Here is a 23,348-nt window from a genome sequence, read left to right on the forward strand (position 1 = left end):
GTAGGATAATTCGAAAAAGTCGCTTTTTGGTAAGCTCCGTTCCCTTATTTATTAATTACACATGCTGCACTGCTCATCAGTCTCTTCAGTCACAAGACAATTAATAATATTGTCACCCATCAGACTATTGCCAATTTAATCATGCCTTTAGGCTACATCTATTAGATGTGTGAAATTAGTTTCAATATAGGTCAGGTGTGGTTTGGATGGGCCATTCTCAGATAGGCAGCTAACTGTCGGGTGAAGGTAGGGCTTCTACACCTGCATAGCTTGCTGTTTGGGGTTTTAGGCTGGGTTTCTGTACAGCACTTTGAGATATCAGCTGATGTACGAAGGGCTATATAAATACATTTGATTTGATTTAGGGCAGGGGGGAAGAAATGACATGTTCTCCTAAAACTGCTTATAACAAACCTTGTGATATTGAAATTCTAGCAACGTCAGTTTGTTAAATAGACATATTTAGCAAAAGCTAAGGACGGAGGGTTTTAAATTCACATGCTCAATGGCAAGTGGCTCCTGGAATATTTACAGTGAATTTGAGCTGCAATACCTCTGCTTCAACTCCTTTCTGTCTGAATAGGCCCCTAGTCACAAGCACCAATGTGACCAACTGGATGACTACCATGGGTTGTCTGTGCGCCTCACAAATGTATATGCATTGGCATTAAAGCTAAACAAAATATCATTTGCTTGAGTTTACTGGTCGCAAGGCATGTGCATGTGGATGGAAAAACAATACTATACAGTGTGATAATTCACTTGACCATAAATCCTCATTTTGTTAGTGAGGCTGCATTCCACTCACTCCATGGGCTGCTTGGACTGTGCGAGCCAGGTTCAGCCCCTTCCAGACATAGATGTCCCCATTCAGCGCTCCAGAGTATGTCACTTCTTCCTTTGCCGTGGCCAGGCACAGAATGGTCTGCAGGTCCCCGGTCTTCCCAAAGATCCCCCGCTTGGGTGTCAAGGCATTCCCACACAAGGTCCAGAACTGAGCAAAGAGAAAGCTCACTTTTTAGATGGCTCTGACAATCATTTTTATGTTAAACATCAGCACTGGTAATGCTTTATTTTACCCGGTATTTTAGCTCGCTGTTAACCGGGTAGTTTATTATTAGGTAATTACTTCATTGCATTGTAATTACACTTGACACAAACTTCACCCCCTTCCATTTGGTACCATATAGTTATCAATTGTGTTGAATTCTTTCAGGTATGTACCAGAAAGTATCTATTGTTACCCCATAGTTTCATAGTTAAAATCTTGTAAACACCAGGTAAGTATAAACTTAAAATGGGCTGTTAAATGAAGCATTACCATAGTTACACTGATTATGTGGCTAGGCTCGGGCCTCACCTTTATATGCTTCACCCCACAGCTTACTAGCCTGTGAAGTTGGAACGGATCCCAAGCAATATCAAAGATCTGAAACAGCAGCAAACGCGGTTATTATGACCTGTGACATTAAGGAACACACCAGTGACACGGCAGAGCTACATTTTCTGTCTGCTTCATAGCACTGACATACATTAAAGTGACATTAACTCCTTAGTATCGACAGTGTAGATAATTGAAATAAAAATATATACCATACCCTGTCTGAGTGTCCAGTTGCTGTAGCCAGGACTCTGCCTTTTCTCCAGTCCCAGACACACACTGTGTTTTTGGCATCCAGCCCAACAGAGGCTAATCGCTACACAAGGGGACAATAGAAAACCAATTAGTGGCAAATCAAACCTGCTTAAGTTGATCCACTTTCTATGTTTAGGGTCACACCCATTCTGAAAAATGGCGGTCCTAAGGACGCATTTTACACAGCACTGTAAAACCATTATGCAACATTCTTCAAACATTTGCACAAGCTACTTTGCCATCTTACAGTGTCATTATAGTTCCTGCACCCATGAGTGCGTAGACAGGTCTTAATACATAGTTACATATAGGTATAGGGATTACACATGTTATTACAGGTGTACTACAGCTGTGACACATAGGTGTAATGTTTTACTGATCAGCAGTTACTGTGTAATGCTAAGTAATCCCATGTTGGTTATAAAGTAACTACTGTACATGGCATTAATAAAAACGTAACGGTAAGGTTGTCAAAACCCTTGAATTTTCCCCTAGGTACAGATCTAGGATCAGCTTCCCCTCCCCGAATCCTAAACTCATTAGTGAGGAAAATTATAAACTGACCCAAGATCAGCGTCGATAGGAAACTTCACCCTACACCAAGAAGCACAACTCCAAGTACTCAATCTAAGCTAAAAATCCAAGGAGACCAGCTCAAAGGTGTTCCTCACCTGTCCGTCTATATCAAACGCCAGACACGCCACCCCATGTGTGTGCACGTCTCGCAGGATGGACACAGTCTGCAAAGCGTATGTGTCCCAAACACAGATGTAAGGATCCTTCCCAACTTGTCCTGTGGCCACTTGAACTTTGTCAGGATGCATAGCAAGACTGTGTGGGTTGACCGGAGACAAATAACCATTACAAGCAGTAACTTACTAAAAAAATTGAATCAAATCAGATGTTAATTGTCACATGCGCCGAATACAACCTTACCGTGAAATGCTTACTTACAAGCCCTTAACCAACAATGCAGTTTAAGAAATAGAGTTAAGAAAATATTTCCTAAATAAACTAAAGTCAAAAAATATCAAATAAAAAGAAACACAATAAAATAACAATAACAAGGCTATATACTGAATCAATGTGCGAGGGTTCAAGTTAGTCGAGGTCATTGGTACATTTAGGTAAGGGTAAAGTGACTATGCGTAGATAATAAACAGCGAGTAGAAGCAGGAGGGGGGGGGGGGGGGTGTCTATGTCAATAGTCCAGGTGGGGGTAGAAGCTGTTAAGGAACCTTTTGGTCCTAGACTTGATGCTCCAGTACAACTTATATGAAACATACTGATAATAATAAACATTGGTTAACATGTATTTTCTATGCCTTTAAAGATGGAATCTGCAGTAAGGAAAACAGCACTGTTGTCCGCCCCACTGCCGTTGTTCTAGTTTTTTATTGTGTTGACGAAGCGGTGGTGTGAAGTGTTCTATCACGTGTGCAATGGCGTCCGAGGGGGGAAAAAAACAGGGTTTGTGGTTTTCAGTAACTTCTTTGTTGTTGTAATATCGCTAATGAACGTGGCGGTTTCACCATTAAGGATTCCAGTTTTAATTTCCAAGTCAACATCACATAAAATGTATCCACCATTTTATTTCCAATTGTAATCCAGATAATATCCATGTAATACCTTGACAATGTGATTATTGGCTCATTCTGTGCAAAAACAATGACCAAGATGTTTTGAATTTAATCCATAGAAAGGTCCTTTGGGGAAGGATATTATTTATATTTGCCATTGTGTACAAAAGGGTCACTGAGATATAATTTTAAAAGTTGAGGTATTTGTACAATGTTGGACTTGAAGGCCTCATTTATTCAGTATTACTATTAGTTTGTAGCAAGTTTTGGTGTCATTTGAAGCTTTACTGTGCTTTGACATAAGTAGTGTTAAGATTTTGATAAAAATACATTTTCAGCTTAGGATAAGACACCTTTGCATCTAAATCTGCACTGGTGTTGTTGCATTTACTTATTTTTGGCAGTTGTGCAAAGTGTTTGGCCCTTCTAACTCCTTTTAACCACAGGCCAGAGTCCAGCTGTAGAATAGGGAGAGGGTGGGTTGATCCCAGAGGCAATCGATGAGTCACATAAAGTCAAGCATTGTGCCCACGAGCACGAGTAAACTGGCCATGTGGTGGCTGACACACACGCACGTAATCCTCAAACCATTGGTTAGGATTTACTCCGGCATAATTGGAAATGCAGAAGATGTTGTAAGTGACTACAAAGCAAAAGGAAAATCAGTGCTTTAATTCTCAATGTTGACATCATCAGCAATCTCCACATCCCCAGTGTCGGCAGTTTTTTTCTCCTCTGTCTGCTTGCATCAGGCATTGTCACGCACTAGATAGAGCTGAACTAGCGGATTGCAGTGACTCTCATCGGCCCTTGTGCGGACTGGCACATGCTCCCTCCAATTATTCTCCTCAAAGCATGCCCCAAGGTTGCATGTCATCCTCACGGACAGTGAGTGACTGTGTTCCCTGTAAAGGGCAATACATGAAGATAAACGTGATTTTCAATGCTTTTGCCCATCATCTCGTGAATTTCCCATGAATCCCTAGATGCTGTGCCAGTCAAAACTTGCATTGCAACTTCTTTAACATGTCAAGTGGTCAAGTCAACCATACTTCAGTATTGTTCCATGCCTACTACTGGTTTCCCAGTTTAGATGGTCTTTACAATGCTCCTTATGAAAGTCCATCTAACAGCAGACTGGTGGCGTTTTGCTGATGGGAAAAAAAATCCCAGAATGTAGCTTGAACTCCACCAGCCAATATAACTCACCTCTGAGGGAAAAGTGAATACAGTATGTTTTCCTAATTTCATAGTTATATTTTCAAGGAAACCTACCCTGCACTACGGTGACGATACACTGAACTCAGAACCCAGGCCTTTAAAAAATATATATAATTGGTTTGCAGTTCATCACATAAGATCACAGAAAATCCTGCAGCCCTTCCTGCTCATGGTTGGTGATTTCCCCTCCGGTGATTCCCTCCCTACATTAGCATATAGTCCATTGGTATGGGGAAAGTCTGCTAATTCTGGTGCATATGTCAAGGCATATGCTTATCCGTTTCTTATCCACGTCAATTGAAATGCTTATCAATGTTCGTGTAGGCTACATGTAACATAATTTGAGGCAGCTGTCCAAAGTTTACAAGCAAATAAGGCTACCTCTTTATGTGAAGTGTTATAGAATAAATAGCTATTATAATGGTCTTCATTATAATTCTACAGGTATAGGCTATATCAATATGAATTAAAGTAAAGTTTTAAAGTACAGTTTTAAAAAATGACTGCATGCAGTAACTAGCAATGGGCCTTGTTAGCGCATTTAATCACACATTCCATTGAGCATGAATAGATGAATGCTGAAGTAAATCAAATTAACTAGGAAGTCTGCAAATACTACACAGACAAGCCACTGTATGTTAGTAACGTGTACATGACACAAGGTCTGGAAATGCAACCATTCAACAGCTATGAATTAATGAAGCGAAAACAGGCAATCCTCAGGACAAGTTGTTTTCTGATTGGATGACTAATACCTCACTGGCCCAATCATGAGGCTCAATTTTCCTCACAGGGTGATGTCAATTGATTAACTCGAAAAGACCATTTTCTATTTCAGCATTCCCAGACACCAATGCTAGCACGTAGTAAGAATAAACACTAACATAATGGGTAAGGCGCACAAACTAGCATAGGAAGTTCAATGGCAATGGTCTTGAGTTTGCTGTGTCAACTATGTTAGGCTGGGAGAATCCCCTCTCCTTGCCTCCGTCTCAAAACCCATTGGACGAAAAGGTCAGAGGGGAGGGACCTCTGGCTTTCTCATCCAATGGGTTTTGAGAAGGAGAGGAGGAGAGATGAGTGAGGATGCGAGGAGTATGCAATTGAGATCTTCCCATATACCGTTAAAGTAATGTCCCTCTGAAGTCAGTGGAGAAATTGGTGCATGTACCGTCTTTACAATGAGCGGGGAACCACTGGTTTATGGACATACTTTTAAGTTCTAATAGTCTGTCAATAAACTCCTCTGTTCAAAAGTAATCTTAACACCCATCTATGCAAGTGCAAATCCAGAGGCTCAAATGTTGCCTTTCAGTAGTCTAAAGGTCTGTGGATTAGGGCCTTACATGTTTGATGAAGAGGCTGATAAAGAGGTCACTAGGCCTTTGCAGACACTTTGCTTGGTTTTGGGGTGCTTGGCACTCTCTCATTCAAACGAAATGATAACTAACATCTGGTTCGTATTCATTAGGCACCAAACAGCAGAAAACAAATTGAAACAAGGAAGGTCTACATGAATAAGAAATGCTTGTTTTACTTTATTTTTCAATTGATTTACACTAAAACGAACAGCAATCAACTGCAACTTTGTTGATACACAACAGCTTGCTGGGATTACAGTTAGTGCTAGACGGGTAAGGTTTATGGTTAGGGCTAGATCTGATGATATGGCCTGTCTGGCATTATAACTTACAGTAATTGAATGAGAGCTAACATGATTGTGAGGCTACTGTAGCAGAGGTGATTTGTAATTCTGTCTTTTGATGAGGTAGGCCTACAGCCCTGCCCACGAGCAGATGGGAATATCCTGTTGGTCTAATGGTTAAGAAGCTGATTTCTTGAGTGAGAATGAATCCGACCACCTACATATGTGCCTAACTTGGAACGGTCTCTCGTGGAGACGGTCAAAGGGGAGTAAATATAGTAGAGGTTATTTGGAATCTCCCTCTGCAAATTAAAACCAGTGTCGCCCTTGGTCCAAGTGGGAATTTCCTGTTTTCCTAAAGATGTTGGTTTACCGAGTGAGACAATTTTTTATTTTACCTTTATTTAACTAGGCAAGTCAGTTAAGAACAAATTCTTATTTTCAATGACGGCCTAGGAACAGTGGGTTAACGGCCTGTTCAGGGGCAGAACGACAGATATGCATGTACCTGGTCAGCTCAGGGATTTGAACTTGCAACCTTTCGGTTACTAGTCCAACACTCTAACCACTAGGCTACCCTGCCACCCCACAACATTCGTACATTCATATGCTCGACCAAATACACTACTAGTGCTGTTGTTAAAATGACACAAAGTAGCTTCAAAATGAACTTCTGGAGGGTCAACGGATGACAAACGCAATGCAGAAGGTAAAAGAATCAGATGCTTGTGATGTAGCATGGAGAACGCAACGCGATGCAAAGTTACTTGCCGGATGCCGTTTGTAACGCCTGGACTTCTTGTGGAACGCAAATCGCAGTCAGTGTGACCCTATCATGACCCTGGTGGAACTTGACCAAGAAGTAATATTCCATGTGAGTGGTTCAGTAATAGTATGGTTTCCAAACCCTCTCCTTGGGCACTGGACTATAAGATGTTTCACATATTTATTGTAGCCCTGAACTGGCACATCTGATTAAATTAGTCAACTAATCATCTAATCAAGGCCTTGACAAATTGAACCAGGTGTGCCAGTTTAAGGGCGACAACAAATACCAATATGCGAAACGTCTGGTGGTCCCAGAGGAGAGTGTTGGGAAGTACTGCTGTATAGGGAGAGTAACTTTGAGGTAACTTACCTGATAATGTCATCATTGTGTCCCAAAAAGAACTTCTGAGTGTGTTCTCTGGTGTTGTAAACCACGCCAACCCCAGCGACAAAATATACAATCTCCTTCCCGGCAGTGTAATACAAATTGTTGCGACACTGATGCCCCCTGTATCCATGAATCCATTCCAACCTCAGTTGGCAACGTGGAGCAGTCTTGTCTGCCATGCTTTGTCAGACTATTAGACAATTGTATTTGGCTCAACTGCAATTCAACCTCAATCTCAGATTAACTCTATTCCAAAAATGCAGCAACATGAACACAGAGTAAAATCCTAGAGGCTGGTCAAGAGGGTATGGCCACTAGTGTGTCACACTAATGAGATATCCCTTCTCCCTTGTCTGTTCCCAATCCCCTTTTCTCTACATTCTAGTATCATGGATTATACTTGTTACATTCAGATGGCCTCATGAATCAACACGACCAATGAAATTATGCTGCCTCTTCCAATTGCCTTCTATTTAGCATTTTATATTCTACATAAAACCGTGGTGAAATCGGCGAACTATATGACATACATTGATATGAAAGAGCCATTATTCTGTATAGCTTTTTAGCAATTCAAGGCATAAGATATAACCCTGACTAACCCCGACTACTCTAATCCTATGTCATCTCATTCAGCTATTGCAGCTCAATAGTCCTCAATTTTGGCACACAAAACGCAAGAGTGGAAATGCATGTCAAAGTGCTATACTGTCCTAAACGGTTGGGTGCGATATCAGGCGAAAATATACATATCTGACAGAACGATATTTCGTTCTGGTTTCAATCATAAAGCCGTGGCAAACCTCTTGACGATTTCGATTGACATCGACCGTGAAGTATTTGCCTTGTAGTTATTCCAGTTGAAATCAACGGATTACAACGCCGATATACACACCGTCGATTCCCATGCAAAGCAGAATAATTGTATCAGCTCCAATACACTCGGCGAGTTTCCGTCATTTATTCGCATCCCAAATGATGTTCAACACTAGGTGAGCGGGAATTGATGGGAATTAGAAACCTGTCCATATAGAAAGAACGCACAAATGAAGATGAGGAAGGGTACAACACACGGAATCGTTTTTCGGAGGATGATATCCTTGGACTAAACGACTCTGACGTATGCAGGATCCTCTTCACGAGCGTTCCCGACGCAATTTTTTTGAGAATAGGGGCTCTCGTTGTCTTTACGCCTGCGGTGGTGCTTGGTTACCACGACGCTTCGTAGGCAATCTCCCATTTTAGCAATGGATTTTGGAGCTTGAAGTTCTCTAGTGTCGTCAAAACCATTACTATTATGGAACTGGCCTCTCCAAACAACGACTACGACCAGCCACCAACAAAGCTCGAGCTCTGTCCTTGGTACCTGATAGATAGAGTAATGTTTCGGGTGTGCTCGAGCGCTGTCCTTGGTAGATGATAGGGTCACAGAGTTTCTAAACACAGAGGCGCAACATTGCAATACTTCCGGGAGAGCTTGCCTAACAGACCAGAGCGCGGTTTGGGCTTTGAGAAGTCAACGATTAGTTGTTAATTTTCTTGAAATCTAAAGGCTCAACCTATAGTCGAGAAAAAAATTTAAGTACTTGAACATGTTATTACTCCAACGTGGTGAATCCAGGCTGCATCACATCCAGCCGTGATTGGGAGTCCTATAGGGCGATAGGGCGACGCACAAATGGCGCAGCGTCACCCGGGTTTGGCCTGGGTAGGCCGTCATTGTAAATAACAATTTGTTCTTAACTGACTTGCCTAGTTAAATAAAGGTTAAATAAATAAAATATAATAAAAAGTGACAAATTGACACGTTTTAATTTTCATCAAAAACAACTTTATATTGAAAGAGTGCCTTTGATTTGACGGCCTGCACAAGCCCAGTTCGGCATGAGACGACCTTAGACCAGATGAAGCGTTTCTACGCATGAGTTTAGCTAGCCAACGTCACCATAACATCACAGATAGAACAATGGGTTAGTTTTAAAAAATGTTTGATGACATTGCCTTCGAGTGTGTTTGGAGATTTCAATTGGAGAACCAGTTTTAGTCTACAATGTACTGTCTTGATAGGGTGATCTGTCAGATGTAGGCTGCTAGGCTACACCAGTCACTAGTTACCACAGCCACAAAGTCATAACCCCACCTATTCCCTACCATTTCTCTTCTTTTAAAGTATTTGAAGATGGTCATACCATGGATCAGTTAGCTATTTGATTTTAAATTTTAGATATAAAAATATATATATTTGATAAAATATTGAATTTGGCCTTTACTACTATAGCCCATAGTAAGCATTGAATAACACATTCAGAAATGGCAAGACAGGCAGTCAAAATCATAAAGAATAAGGTTTTGAAGTGTCTTATATCTAGGAGACAATTTCTATTTATTTATTTTTGGTACAAAACTGCCTCCATAATTTTTTTAACCGATACCGGTAACCATCAGACGAGTCTTGTGACACCTGTGAGGTTGTATAGGAAACTGATAACAGCATCATGTTCGTGAGAACATCTCATCTTTCCATAGAGTAGTAGGCCTAGTCATATTAGTTGGTAGGCCAAACTGTTCAGACGTTACAGACGTTGTTGTGAGAAAATCCATTTTTGGGATGTCTCATGGTCTGACAAACATCGCTGTTGCTCAGCCACCTTCAACCTCAGATGTTGAAGGTAGATGTAGTGGATTGAGAAGAAAATATACACTATACAGTGCATTCGGAAAGTATTCAGACCCTTTTTTACTTCTTCCACATTTTCTTACATTACAGACTTATTTTAAAATGGATTAAATACAGTTTTCCCCCGTCAATCTACACACAATCACCCAAATGACAAAGTCAAAACAGGTTTTTAGACGTTTTACAAAAAACTGAAATTCCTTGTTTACATAAGTGCAGTTGTGGCCAAAAGTTTTGAGAAGCCTTCTTCACAACAATTGAACCACTCTCCTTGAATTTCTTGATGATACGACAAATGGTTGCTTTAGATGCAATTTTACTGCCAGCAATATCCTTGTCTGAATGTGCCCTTTTTGTGCAAAGCAATGATGACGGCACGTGTTTTGTTGCAGGTAACCATGATTGACAGATGAAGAACAATGATTCCATGTACCACCCTCCTTTTGAAGCTTCCAGTCTGTTATTCGAACTCAATCGGCATGACAGAGTGATCTCCATCTTTGTCCTCGTCAACACTCACACCTGAGTTAACGAGAGAATCACTGACATGATGTCAGCTTGTCCTTTTGTGGCAGGACTGAAATGCAATGGAAATGTTTTTGGGGGATTCAGTTCATTTGCATGGCAAAGAGGGACTTTCCAATTAATTGCAATTCATTGTATCACTCTTCATAACATTCTGGAGTATATGCAAATTGCCATCACAAAAACTGAGACATTAGACTTTATGAAAATTAATATTTGTGTCATTCTCAAAACTTTTGTCCACGACTGTATTCAGAAACTTTGCTATGAGACACGAAATTGAGCTCAGGTGCATTCTGTTTCAATTGATCACGCTTGAGTTGTTTCACATCTTGGAGTTCACCTGTGGTAAATTCAATTGATTGGACATCATTTGGAAAGGCACACACCTGTCTATATAAGGTCCCACAGTTGACCGTGCATGTCAAGGTTGAAGGAATTGTCTGTAGAGCTCAGAGACAGAATTGTTTTCAAGGCAGAGATCTGGGGAAGAGTACCAAAACATTTATGCAGCATTGAAGGTCCCCAAGAATGGCCTTGATCAGGGAGGTGACCAAGAACCCGATGGTCACTCAGACAGAGCTCCAGAGTTCCTCTGTTGAGATGGGAGAACCTTCCAGAAGGACAACCATCTCTGCAGTACTCCACCAATCAAGCCTTTATGGTAGACAGCAGTAAAGATGAACTGAGCCAAGTACAGAAAGATCATTGATGAAAACCTGCTCCAGAGCTCTCAGGACCTCACATTGGGGGGTGAAGGTTCACCTTCCAACCGGACGACTCTAAGAGCACAGCCAAGGCACAGGAGTGGCTTTGGGACAAGTCTCTGAATGTCCTTGAGTGGCCCAGCAAAAGCCTGGACATGAACCTGATCGAACATCTCTGGAGAGACCTGAAAATAGCTGTGCACCGAACGTTCCCCATAAAACCTGAAGAGCGTAAGGGGATCTGCAGAGAAGAATGGGAGAAATTCCTCAAATACAGTGGTGCCAAGCTTGTAGTGTCATACCAAGGATGAAGGTGCCAAAGGTGCTTCAACAAAGTACTGAGTAAAGGGTCTGAGTACTTAAATGTAATATTTCCGTTTTTCAAAAAAAAAAAAAAAAAATTCAATTGTTATTAAGGGGTATTGTGTGTAGATTGATTAATAATCATTTTTATTTTATCCATTTTAGAATAAGGATCTAACGTAACAAAATTTGGAAAAAGTCAAGAGGTCTGAATACTTTCCGAATGCACTGCATATACAAAAGTATGTGAATACCCCGTCATGCAATCTCCATTGACAAACATTGTCAGTAGAATGGCCCTGAAGAACTCAGTGACTTTCAACGTGGCGTCGTCATAGGATGCCACCTTTCGAACAAGATAGTTATGTTAAATTTCTACCCTGCTACAGCTGCCCCGGTGAACTGTAAGTGCTGTTATTGTGAAGTGGAAACGTCTCGGAGCAACAATAATGGGACCACCGAGTGCTGAAGTGCGTAGCCCGTGAAACAACAACACTCACCGCCGAGTTCCAAACTGCCTCTGGAAACAACATCAGCAAAATAACTGTTTGTCGGGAGTCTCATTAAATGGGTTTCCATGGTCGAGCAGTTGCACACAAGCTTAAGATCACCATGCGCAAGGCCAAGCGTCAGCTGGAGTGGAGTAAAGCTTGCCTCCATTGGACTCTGGAGCAGTGGAAATGCGTTCTCTAGAGCGATGAATCACGCTTCACCATCTGGCAGTCCGACAGACGTATCTGGGTTTAGCGGATGCCAGGAGAACGCTACCTGCCCAAATGCATAGTGCCATTAAGTTTGGTGGAGGAGAAATATTGGTCTGGGGCTGTTTTCATGGTTTGGGCTAGGCCCCTTAGTTTCAGTGAAGGGAAATCTTAACACTAAAGCATACAATGACATCCAACTTTGTGGCAACAATTTTCTTTCCTTGTTTCAGCATGACAATGACCCCGTACACAAAGTGAGGTTCATATAGAGGCAATCACCATTGTTACGATATATGTTTTATTGTTTTTCACACATCTAGCTAGCCTAGTAGACAGGATTTCCACTAGATAGCACAGACACAAAGACAAAATTGGCTATGCTATCGTAGAAATGTATGAAAATAAAAAATTGCCTTAACTTAAGGTTAGCAGCAGTGGTGTAAACTCCATAAGTAAAAATACTTTAAAGAACTACTTGAGTAGTTTTTGGGGGAATCTATACTTTACTTAACTATTTATATTTTTGACAACTTTTAGTTTACTACATTCCTATAGAAAATAATGTACTTTTTTACTCATAATGTACTTGTTGCATTTTGAATGCTTAGCAGGACAGGAAAATGGTTCAATTCACACACTTAAAATGAAAGCTTCACCCATTTTGAACGTTATATTGTTTTTGTGCATCTCTGAGTGATGTTCTATTGACTCATTGGATCATTTCATGTTTTCATTTGTAGCGGAGTTATTGGAGTTCAAGCAGGCAGAAATCTGTCCGGTATGACAGAGCACTGTAATAAAGTTGCTCTCACTACACTGGAAAACGACTTTTAGATCGCGAAAACGTCTATTCTACATGTCAGATTTCAATACTGACCCATGTCATAACTCGGGAGGATGTCTTCTCTTGCGATATTCCTACCTCAATAAATTAGTAATTTAAAATGTTTCCGATTTGCCTGGCTCTTCAGTCCAGGGTGCATTGCATGGTGCCGTTGCCAGAGATATTAGAAAAAGGAGATAGAGCACCACTCGTCATATTTTCAAACATGGTGGTGGCTGCATCATGTTATGGGTATGCTTGTCATCGGAAAGGACTATGACATTTCTGTAGGATAAAAATAAACGTAATAGAGCTAAGCACAGGCAAGTTGCTTACTAGAGTGGTCTAGTTACAGTTTTGACTTAAATCGTCTTGAAAATATATGGCAAGACTTGAAAATGACTGTCTAGTAATGATCAACAACCAACTTGACGGAGCTTGACAATTTTTTAAAGAATAATTGGCAAATATTGTACAATCCAGGTGTGCAAAGTTCTTAGAGACTTACCCAGAAAGAATCACAGCTGTAACCACTGCCAAAGGTGATTCTAACATGTTTTGAATCAGAGAGCTGAATACTTATGCAACAACTATATTTTAGTTATTTAATTTGTATTAATCTTGAAAAAAAAGTTGAATAATTATCTAATCAAGATATATTAGTGTTTTATTTTCCATAATAATAAAAAAGTAATGTTAGAATTTTTCTTCAACTTTGACATTACAGTATTTTGTGTAGACGTTGACAAAAAATGACAATTTTTAAAATCCCACTTTGTAACACAAACTGTGGAAAAGTCAAAGGGTGCGAATACTTTCTGAAGGCATTGTATGACCTATCAAAATGTTGGAGATTATAATAAGAAACATAGGCCTTTGTAAATTAGGCAGGAAAATAAATATCCTGCACCCAGTCAATAGCGTATTTTCTGTATTTGCAGTTTAGGGTGCAGTGAGGGCCTCAGATTTTCACTATCACATATACAGTAGTAAGGCAGTTGCAGATGGGTTATTAGCAATTGCGGGCTGTTAACAAAAATTTGACCGCACTTGCAAGTGTATAAGGTGCTCTGTGCTGAAGTTATAGACTAGGGGATTTAAACTTTACAGTTACAAGACAAGGGGATGCATCGAGTAGACTTAAAGTAGACAGAGTAGATTTAAAGTACTCATTAGATTACAGCAAGGTTCAACATTTTCAAGCAGACGAGCTCCACTTTTCCAAAACCATAGATAACACACAGACCCATAATGTTTAATAGCATTTTAATGACATCGCACATATTTGAGAGAGAGAGAGAAAAAAAAGACTACAGGTACAGTTTCATACATCAGAAAGCCAGGTCAATGTTCTATATATGCCCAAAGACCCAGGCATTGCAAAGAATTTCATTCCTATTACATAATTTCTGATTGTGCAGTAAGATTTTTTTTCTCAATACAATAGATACAGTGACAAAGAAATGCACGCTATGTATCAATTAGCAGGATAACGTAGCAAAATTATAATGTGCAGTGCTAGAGCAACAAGCAAGCAACCTTTTTTTTGCAGTAAATGCTGAATTTCCACATTTCCATTTAACATCAATGCTTAAAGTGTTTATTATACATACTGATTTTATAATCTGTAGCCAACTATAACTATTTGGAAACATATATTATGATGCAACTCAAGAGGGACAAAAGTAATCAAAGGAAAAACATGTAAAAAGAATTACTGGTCCATCATATATATAAAACATTATTCCATGAGGAAATCATTTCAATTACAGGTGTATTATTAGGCTTTTCTTGACCTAAAAAGGCATGCGCTTACTGATAATACTGGCTAACTATGCCCTTTTGGAGCCTGATATTTTCTCAAGGTTGTTTGTTTTCAATTTAAACTCAAGTAGGAATCATAGTAAATTATGTTGAAAAGTTGCATTACATTTTTTATTCAATATGTGTATGTGCAGTCACAAAACTGAATTTTTTTGAAGCAATGTTGTCTCCCTTTCCAACAGCAAAAAGAGAATGTAGGCCTGCCTCTTGTAGACACCCTCACAAAATTGAGGAAACGTTTAAATACTCAGACCCATTTTAACAAAACACAATGACAAGGAAAAAGCACAAAAACACACAAAACACATTTTTACAAGTAAAGAATTAACTTTAAAAAAAAAAATGGTCCTCATGATATTACCAAATAAATGTCATGATAAAACCTGCCCCATACACCTTGACACTAACAAAGTACAAATGTTATTTTACTTGTATTTGTATTTCAAGTCTAATCAATCGTTTTACCCAAATCAAGGATCATTAGGCACAGCATGTTGTGTAGTTGAGCAGGAGTATCATTGTGGCTTGGCAGACAACAAAACAATTTAAAGTAAAGAAGAAAAAAATACTGCACTAATAAAAAACTGAAAGTCTTCATTGCTGAGAAACTTTATAGTTTTTTCTTGCCGAACAGGCTGAATCGCTTCTCCTTGTCCTTCTCCTTGTCTTTCTCCCGCTTGCCCGGGCTGGATTCGCTGGTGAGGGTGACAGTGGCGGGCAGGGTCTGGGCTCGGCTTGACGCCGGAGTGCTCTGGTTGCTGGGCGTAATCGATACCTTGTCAGGTGTCCCCGCATTCAGAATGGCCTGGATCCATGTGCTCATCTCCTCCTGTAAGGGGTCATTGAAAGGTCAGTTTCCTAAACACTTTTTAGCTAAATCTCTGTCTCAAAAAGAGAATGGCAATTGTAATGATCTATGTTTATCAGTGAATGAAATTTGCCAAAGAAGTACTTTTTTTCTACAAGTGGACCGAGTCTGGGTCGTCATGAGATAAAAAGTTCCACATTAGCTTGGGAATTTTTGGGAAACCCATCCTAGAAGAACAAGTACATGCAAGGTTGTGGAGGTCAGTTTAACAACTAGCCCAGGAATGAGGTTTTGTAGTCAAGACCAGGGCCTTTACAGTATACCCACTGTTTTGTTTTGGCCTACTAAAACAATCTTTAACAGATGACACAAATGTTAAACAAAGGAAACAGACTTACTTCTTCTTTGGCTTGGAAGAGATACTCATTTCCATCCGTAACTCTGAAATAAAAAATAAAAAAATGTTGGTAACTTTCTAAACATATATATTTGAGATTCAAAAGAGATTCGGAATATATATTTCTGAAATGGCAGTCAACAAAATTAAGTAGAACATTAAGAAATCAGATTTAGACTGCAGATAGCGTAATGAAGTGCAACTAAGAGAATCCACTTCTGGGGTGATTCCGTTAGAAGGAACTTGAACACAACTCTCATTTTTATCATGTTTAACCTGAGTTTGAAGACGTGTTTCTTTTTTTTGTAATCCATGGCCACATCACACACAGCCCCCATTAGACTGATCGGAATCGCATTGTGGTAGGGGATGCCTTGACCAGCAGCCTTGTTGTCTTTGTAGAAGCCCATTTCCTGATTGTTGATAACGCAGTACACGTTATGCCAGGATCTGAAAAAGAGAGCTCAATGAGTCATTGTAAGCCTGGGATGCGCTGTATAACAAGTGAACTCCCTGAAAATAATATATTTTATGTTAAAAAAAACTGTATTAAATTACTTCTCCCAAACAATGCTATTTGAATTTTCTCTTTTGATCCAGTTCACCGTACCTGCTTGAGGCCTTCTTGTTGTGACCCTCCCACTCATGCTTGCGATGCAGGAAGCCCTCCAGCTGAGCTGCAGGCAAATCCTGGTTCTGGGTCGGCAATGTGGAGGACAGGCTGCCCTTGCCCCGCCGGCTGGCTGTGGGTGAGGGAATGGGGCTCGGGTCCTTTGAGTTCTGCTCCGCCACTCCATTCATGATCTCAACTCTGTCCACACCATTCTGAGAGAGAGAGAGAGAGAGAGAGAGAGAGAGAGAGAGAGAGAGAGAGAGAGAGAGAGAGAGAGAGAGAGAGAGAGAGAGAGAGAGAGAGAGAGAGAGAGAGAGAGAGAGAGAGAGAGAGAGAGAGAGAGAGAGAGAGAGAGAGAGAGAGAGAGGCCCCAATTATGCCTGAAAACTAGAGTATGCAACGCTAATAGCTCATTTTGGTTTCTGAATTGTATTTGGACAAAGAATCTTGACTGAGTAGGCCTTTTGTTGCCTCGGGCTGTGATTGAGCCCAAGACCTGTTAGAGTGTTGGAACAAGCTGAGCCAGGCGCTTATGTCTACACCAAACGAGCCTGTGTGCATGGACCACTTGTTGGCTGTGAACGGAGAAACGTAATAAGCCATGTTAGTTATTAGAGCAGACTCGAATGATGCTAACATCTAAACTGTAATTTCCCCCTCCAGAAATGAGTCCAATATAACATATTGGTCCATATTATCAGGCAGGTGTGCTATTTAGCAATAGGCATTATCAACTGATGTAGCCCACCTGATGCAATATAGTGGCTGTAAATAAATACGCTGAAATGTTGCACGTTTCCAATTACCCCACTGGGCTAATCATTAGCTAGGTCACAAAATATATAAAGTCAAAACATTCGGCTATCTTGTTGCTAGTTACAGCAACATATTGATGACTTGAATGTCCCAAAAAAACGTTCCACTGGCACTCAGCCAACCAAGGCTCATGTAGCCTACTGTGAATATAAATGTTTGCCTACCAGTTACACCTGACCTGACTTTTGCATTCAACGCAATTGCCACCTGCTAATGCTCCATAAACCACGCCGCTGCTAAAAACTCCCGTTGTAAAAATGGTACATTTTACAATTTTCTTGGATGTGAGAAATAAGTGTAGCCTAGTAACACTAGAAAGCGCAGTGATCCTCCTCCTTAAACAGTGGCCATCAAAACTGCTTTAAAAGGTGTGTTTTCCCTCGACAGGATTTAGACTGTTGTAGGCGAAAATGACAGGGCATGCATATTTCTCTCCCTGTGTTGCACTCATAATTTGAATGAGCCTCGAGAGGAATATTAATTTCTTACATAAAATGCGACCAACAGGCTGAACAATTGGTGTTAAATGTGGATAACACAATTTTCAATACATAATTCAAATAGCAAAAGGTACCGTGTCTCAGCTCCGCCTGGCTCTCATTTGGATCATAGGTGCCGGGTCTCAGACCTGGCAGGACCCGGCTCAATTTAATCCCTATAACATTACAGGCAACCACCGCAATGAGCTAAAGGCTAGAGCTGCCGCTTTCAAGGAGCTGGACTCTAACCTGGAAGCTTATAAGGAATCCCGCTATGGCCTCCAACGAACCATCAAACAGGCAAAGCATCAACGCAGGTCTAAGATCGAATCGTATTACTCTGGCTCCGACGCTCGTTGGATGTGACAGGGCTTGCAAACTATTACAAACTACAAAGGGAAGCACAGCCGAGAGTTGCCCAGTGACACGAGCCTACCAGACGAGCTAAATAACTTCCATGCAAGTAACACTTCGAGGTAAGTAACACTGAAAATGGCATGAGAGCATCAGCTTTTCTGGATGACTGTGTGATCACGCCAGACGGATTACCAGGATGTGTACTGTGAGCATGCGCTGACAAACTGGCGCGTGTCTTCACTGACATTTTCAACCTCTCCCTGTCCGAGTCTGTAATACCAACCTGTTTTAAGCGACCACCATAGTGCCTGTGCCATGAACTCTAAGGTAACCTGCCTAAATGACTACCAACCTGTAGTACTCACGTTTGTATCCATGAAGTGCTTTGAAAGGCTGGTCATAGCTCACATCAACAGCATTATCCCAGAAACCCTAGACCCACTCTAATTTGCATACCACCCCAGCCCTTTCCCACCTGGACAAAATGAGAATGTCTTCTCAGTCGACTTACCTGGTAACATAAGGGTTAAATAAAAATAAAACAATTAATTTTAAGGGGCATGGATGGGCCTTCACACCAAAATAATTACATTTATATTTTACATAGAAAATATTTAAATATATTCATATTTCATTCTTTAATGCAATTATGTTTTCTTGGAAATGCCTCAGATGCAAACAATGCACCTTAGGTGAGATTGAACAATGTAAAGCTCTGAGAAGTTAGGCCCTAGTCAGTCTTTTGACCCTAAAAGCTAGCATATTTTTGGTGGTAAACTTTGGAGCAGTAACTTACCTGTGGGGAATCCTGGTCTGAGGGCAGTCCATTCTGCAGTCCGTTCTCTACTCCACTGTGGAGAATATACAGTAGAAAGGGATAATCAGGGAGCGAGTCAGTGAAGGTGAGTAAGTGTCCATGAGTTAACTAACAACAACCTGTGGTGATGTTCATAGCTAACTTGATTTACTTGAAAGAGTCACAATTGTTTGCTGGGTGCATATGTTGGTTCTTCGCCCTAGCACTACACAGCTGAATCAAATAATCTAAGCTTAATGATGAGTTCATTATTTCAAAATCAACTGTATAGCGCTAGGGAACAAAACAAAACGTGCACCCCTTGGGTTCCCCAGGACAGAGTTTGGGAAACACTGAAATATGTAAAAGGAAGCACTTTGATATTCTACAATTGGAATGAGTCTGTGTCTTTGAGATAAGTAACATACTACATTAGCTACATTGGCTTTGTGAAACACACCCTTGTCTGTTTCTTTACCAACACCACTACTAGGGCTGTGGCGGTCACAACATTTTGTCAGCCGGTGATAGTCAAGCAAATAACTGCCTGCCTTGACCTGTCGTTTGCCTGCCCCTGTTTAAAGTGTTGTTTCTTTAACACTGTCTCCACCTGAGTCATACCTTAAAATGTGATAACACTAGTTCATTTAGCAGACAATATTTTCTTAGAATTTGGTGACATTATTGTATAGCATGAAGAATACAATAGAACAACGCTGAATAAATTATAAATATTTTCTCCAAACGATTTGAGGGAGTGCACACATGAGGCTATTCTGTGTTAAGCGGAAACAAACAAACAAACATGTACTCCTATGTGCTTAATTTAGGAGTTATTAATGTAACTTTAGTTGTTCTACAGACGTTGGGCTATATGTTTAGATTTTTCCCCCCGCAATTTGGCTGACGCAACAGATCAGAACATTTAGCTTAAAATGTTGATAAACTATTAGGCTATTTCTTCACATTATGAGCGCAGAAATGTGCACATGGCAGTAGGCTATAAGCACGATTGTTCCATTAGCAGAAAACACCATGAGAAAAAAAATGCTAATTATTAAATGTGCATTTTTATGGTGAAATTATCTTTCCCAAACTTGCAACTCATGCGCTGCTAATGTATGCCAGTTAGGCTCAAAACCCCTTGTAAAGCGGATTAATGTAATTGATTTTAAGAAGTTATTTGGCCACTTTAATTGTGATACAAACCTTATCAAAACATATAGGCCTATGTGCTAGGCTACATGAGGTGTGTTACTATGATTAGAAAGAAAAGGCAGTGTCTTATGCTGGGCATCATTCACAAGTGATAGGCTAATATTGTCACCCATCAGACTATTCTTGATTTAATCTTGTCTTTACATATACTAAATAATATATGTGTGAAATGTGTTTTTATTTAGAATGGATCATTATCATGCACCGGTCTCGAAACAGGGGCAGTGAGAAAAAATACATGTAATCTATGCACTTAAATAGCAAATGGAGGATGCGTTTCACGTGGTTCATTTTCATGCCAGTCAGGTAGACTACACTCCTGTTGTAAAGATAAACAATGTGCTTAATATTAAAATGTTGAGAATTAAATACAGTTGGACTAGCCTTTACAAAGCTGATGGGATCCTGCTCTTTTTAGTAGAGGCCATCACTCTGTTTTCTCACGCAACTGCATTGCCTATAGAAATGTTGCTCAACATGAGCTCATGAGGTCTCATGAAGTGTTTGATTAGATTTTCGAAGACATTTGCATTAATGTCAGAGTGCTTATATGGACAATAGAGTGATGAGTAACAGGCAGTTAGCAAGTAGGCTACTAATGACCATAAGCAGCATCAGAGCTTGGAGAAGCCTAATTACCGTGACTAAACATTCACGTGGAATTTGACTGCAATCATGACCGCCAGTGTGGCGGGAATATGGTCACCGCAACAGCCCTAACTGCTACACTTACCTCTGCAGTGGTGAGTCTTGCTCCGGTAAAGGCTCTGGCGAAGGGGTTTTTCGCATTCTTTCTTCTTCCTCTTGCTGTCTTCTCACTTCCAATAACTCCAACTGAAAGAACAAGACACAACGGAACCTCAGTCACATTTTACCACCTTAATCTGAGTAAATTAATCTGGCAATGCCACCTTCAAAGAGTGGTGGGTCACACTTCAACGTTTAACGTTTGCTATTTACCTGGGACTTAAAGACATGAAAAATGGCAGCTAATTTAATTCACTAATGATTACATTGTAGTTTCTTTGGGATTCATGGGAACATGCAAAACTTTGTAACAATTATTACCAATTATGTTGTATTCTTTGAAAGCACCAGATTATTACTCCATCATTTTTCATTAATTGCTGGGTAAATACTGTACTGACATGCAGTTAACATGCAGTTAGCACTAGGTGTCAATGTTAGTACGTGAACTTAAATAATTGACGAGCACAAGATAACATTGTTTAGTGAACAGCTTTCTTATTGAAACCTTATGAACATTCGTTTAACATAAAGATTTGTGACACATGTGACAGGAACATTGCAACCCGCCAAAACACTCACCGTAGTCAACCTCTCCAGTGCTGAGAAGCGCTCCTCCCAAGTGGCGGCCGACTTCTCGAATGCCTCGTGCCTCTTGATCAGTTTCTCCACCTCGTCCACGCTCTGCCCCAACTCCCGGCCGAATAGGTATGGTTCCTGTCCCAGCAGCCACGCCTCTGCCACCCCTGCATCCCTCCCAAACTGGTGAACTTCCAAAACTAGACCATGCAGAACAAAGAGAAGAAAGTCAGCAGGGAAAACTGGAAGAGAGAAGGCCCAACTGCAATTGTTTCATTCCAATGTTGCAGCTAACTTATGCCTCTGGCATGTGGGAACGGGTAACCTGAGCATTCATGACTAATATCCCCCTCCCCAAACATTAGTTATCAGCAGAGCGAATGTGGTCTCAGAGCATTTCATATTATTCTGTACGTAAATCCGACACCCTCCATTTAGTATGATATGGTATACATTAATATGTTCATATCCATCATCCATTTCGTAAACAAATTACTATTTTGTATGATATGTTCCGAATTGAAATTCATACAATATATTCTGAATTAGGAAAACACACAATATGTTATGAATTGCAATTGTTACAGGACGTTACGATTTTGCAAATTGTACAATATGTTACGAATTTGCTAAACATATACAGTACATTCGGAAATTATTCAGGACCCATGGTTTTTTCCACATTTTGTTACGTTACAGCCTTTATTCTAAAATGTATAAAATAAAAATGTTCCTCATCAATCTACACACAATACCCCATAATGACAAAGTGAAAACCGGTTTTTAGAATTTTTGCAAATGTATTAAAAATAAAAAACAGAAATACATTATTTACATAAGTATTCAGACCATTTGCTATGAGACTTGAAATTGAGCTCAGGTGCATCCTGTTTCCATAGATCACACTTGAAATGTTTCTACAACTTCATTGGAGTCCACCTGTGATAAATTGAATTGATTTGACATGATTTGGAAAGACACACACTTGTCTATATATCGTCCCACAGTTGACAGTGCATGTCAGATTAAAAACCAAGCTATGAAGTTGAAAGAATTGTCCTTAGAGCTCTGAGACAGGATTCTGTCGAGGCACAGATCTGGGGATGGGTGCCAAATACATTGTGCAGCACTCAAGGTCCCCACAGTGGCCTCCATCATTCTTAAATGGAAGAAATTTGGAACCACCAAGACTCTTCCTAGAACTGGCTGCCTGGCCAAACTGAGCAATCGGGAGAGAAGGACCTTGGTCAGGGAGGTGACCAAGAACCCGAGCTCTAGAGTTCCTCTGTTGAGATGGGAGAACCTTACAGAAGGACAACCATCTCTGCAGCACTCCACCAATCGAGGCCTTTATGGTAGAGTGGCCAGATGGAAGCCACCCCTCAGTAAAAGGCACATGACAGCCTGCTTTGAGTTTGCCAAAAGGCACCTAAAGGACTATCAGACCATGAGAAACAAGATTCTCTTGTCTGATGAAACCAAGATTGAACTCTTTGGCCTGAATGCCAAGCATCACGTCTGGAGGTAACCTTACAGTGAACCCTACAGGTAACCCTACAGTGAAGCATGGTGGTGGCAGGATCATGCTGTGGGGAGGTTTTTCAGCAGCAGGGAGGGAGATTAGTCAGGGTTGAGGGAAAGATCCTTGAAACCTGCTCCAGAGCGCTCAGACTGGGGCACAGGTTCACCTTCCAACAGGACAACGACCCTAAGCACACAGCCAAGACAATGCAGGAG

General features: G+C 40.6%; 2 protein-coding genes across 4 annotated transcripts in view; both read right to left on the reverse strand.

The window, feature by feature from the left end:
- LOC124004276 (echinoderm microtubule-associated protein-like 6) overlaps nt 1-8,444 on the reverse strand; it is a 59,868-nt gene extending 51,424 nt beyond the window's left edge. The window contains exons 1-5 of the mRNA XM_046313059.1: nt 7,221-8,444; nt 2,308-2,467; nt 1,599-1,697; nt 1,361-1,429; nt 809-994 (exon numbers count right to left, since the gene is read on the reverse strand). Coding sequence (XP_046169015.1) covers nt 809-994; nt 1,361-1,429; nt 1,599-1,697; nt 2,308-2,467; nt 7,221-7,417 — 711 coding nt within the window. The 5' untranslated portion in view covers nt 7,418-8,444. The remainder of the gene's footprint in view (nt 1-808; nt 995-1,360; nt 1,430-1,598; nt 1,698-2,307; nt 2,468-7,220) is intronic.
- A 5,782-nt stretch (nt 8,445-14,226) lies between these two features.
- Nucleotides 14,227-23,348, reverse strand: part of LOC124003621 (spectrin beta chain, non-erythrocytic 1-like) — a 91,150-nt gene continuing 82,028 nt past the window's right edge. For all 3 annotated transcript variants that reach the window (XM_046312030.1, XM_046312032.1, XM_046312031.1), the window contains 7 exons: nt 21,615-21,811; nt 21,019-21,119; nt 19,068-19,122; nt 16,617-16,831; nt 16,283-16,456; nt 16,008-16,050; nt 14,227-15,630 (listed from right to left, as the gene is read on the reverse strand). In XM_046312030.1, the coding sequence (XP_046167986.1) occupies nt 15,412-15,630; nt 16,008-16,050; nt 16,283-16,456; nt 16,617-16,831; nt 19,068-19,122; nt 21,019-21,119; nt 21,615-21,811 (1,004 nt within the window). In that variant the 3' untranslated portion in view covers nt 14,227-15,411. The remainder of the gene's footprint in view (nt 15,631-16,007; nt 16,051-16,282; nt 16,457-16,616; nt 16,832-19,067; nt 19,123-21,018; nt 21,120-21,614; nt 21,812-23,348) is intronic.

The sequence above is a fragment of the Oncorhynchus gorbuscha genome, linkage group LG18 (genome assembly GCF_021184085.1).
Source record: "Oncorhynchus gorbuscha isolate QuinsamMale2020 ecotype Even-year linkage group LG18, OgorEven_v1.0, whole genome shotgun sequence".
Taxonomy (NCBI): Eukaryota; Metazoa; Chordata; class Actinopteri; order Salmoniformes; family Salmonidae; genus Oncorhynchus; species Oncorhynchus gorbuscha.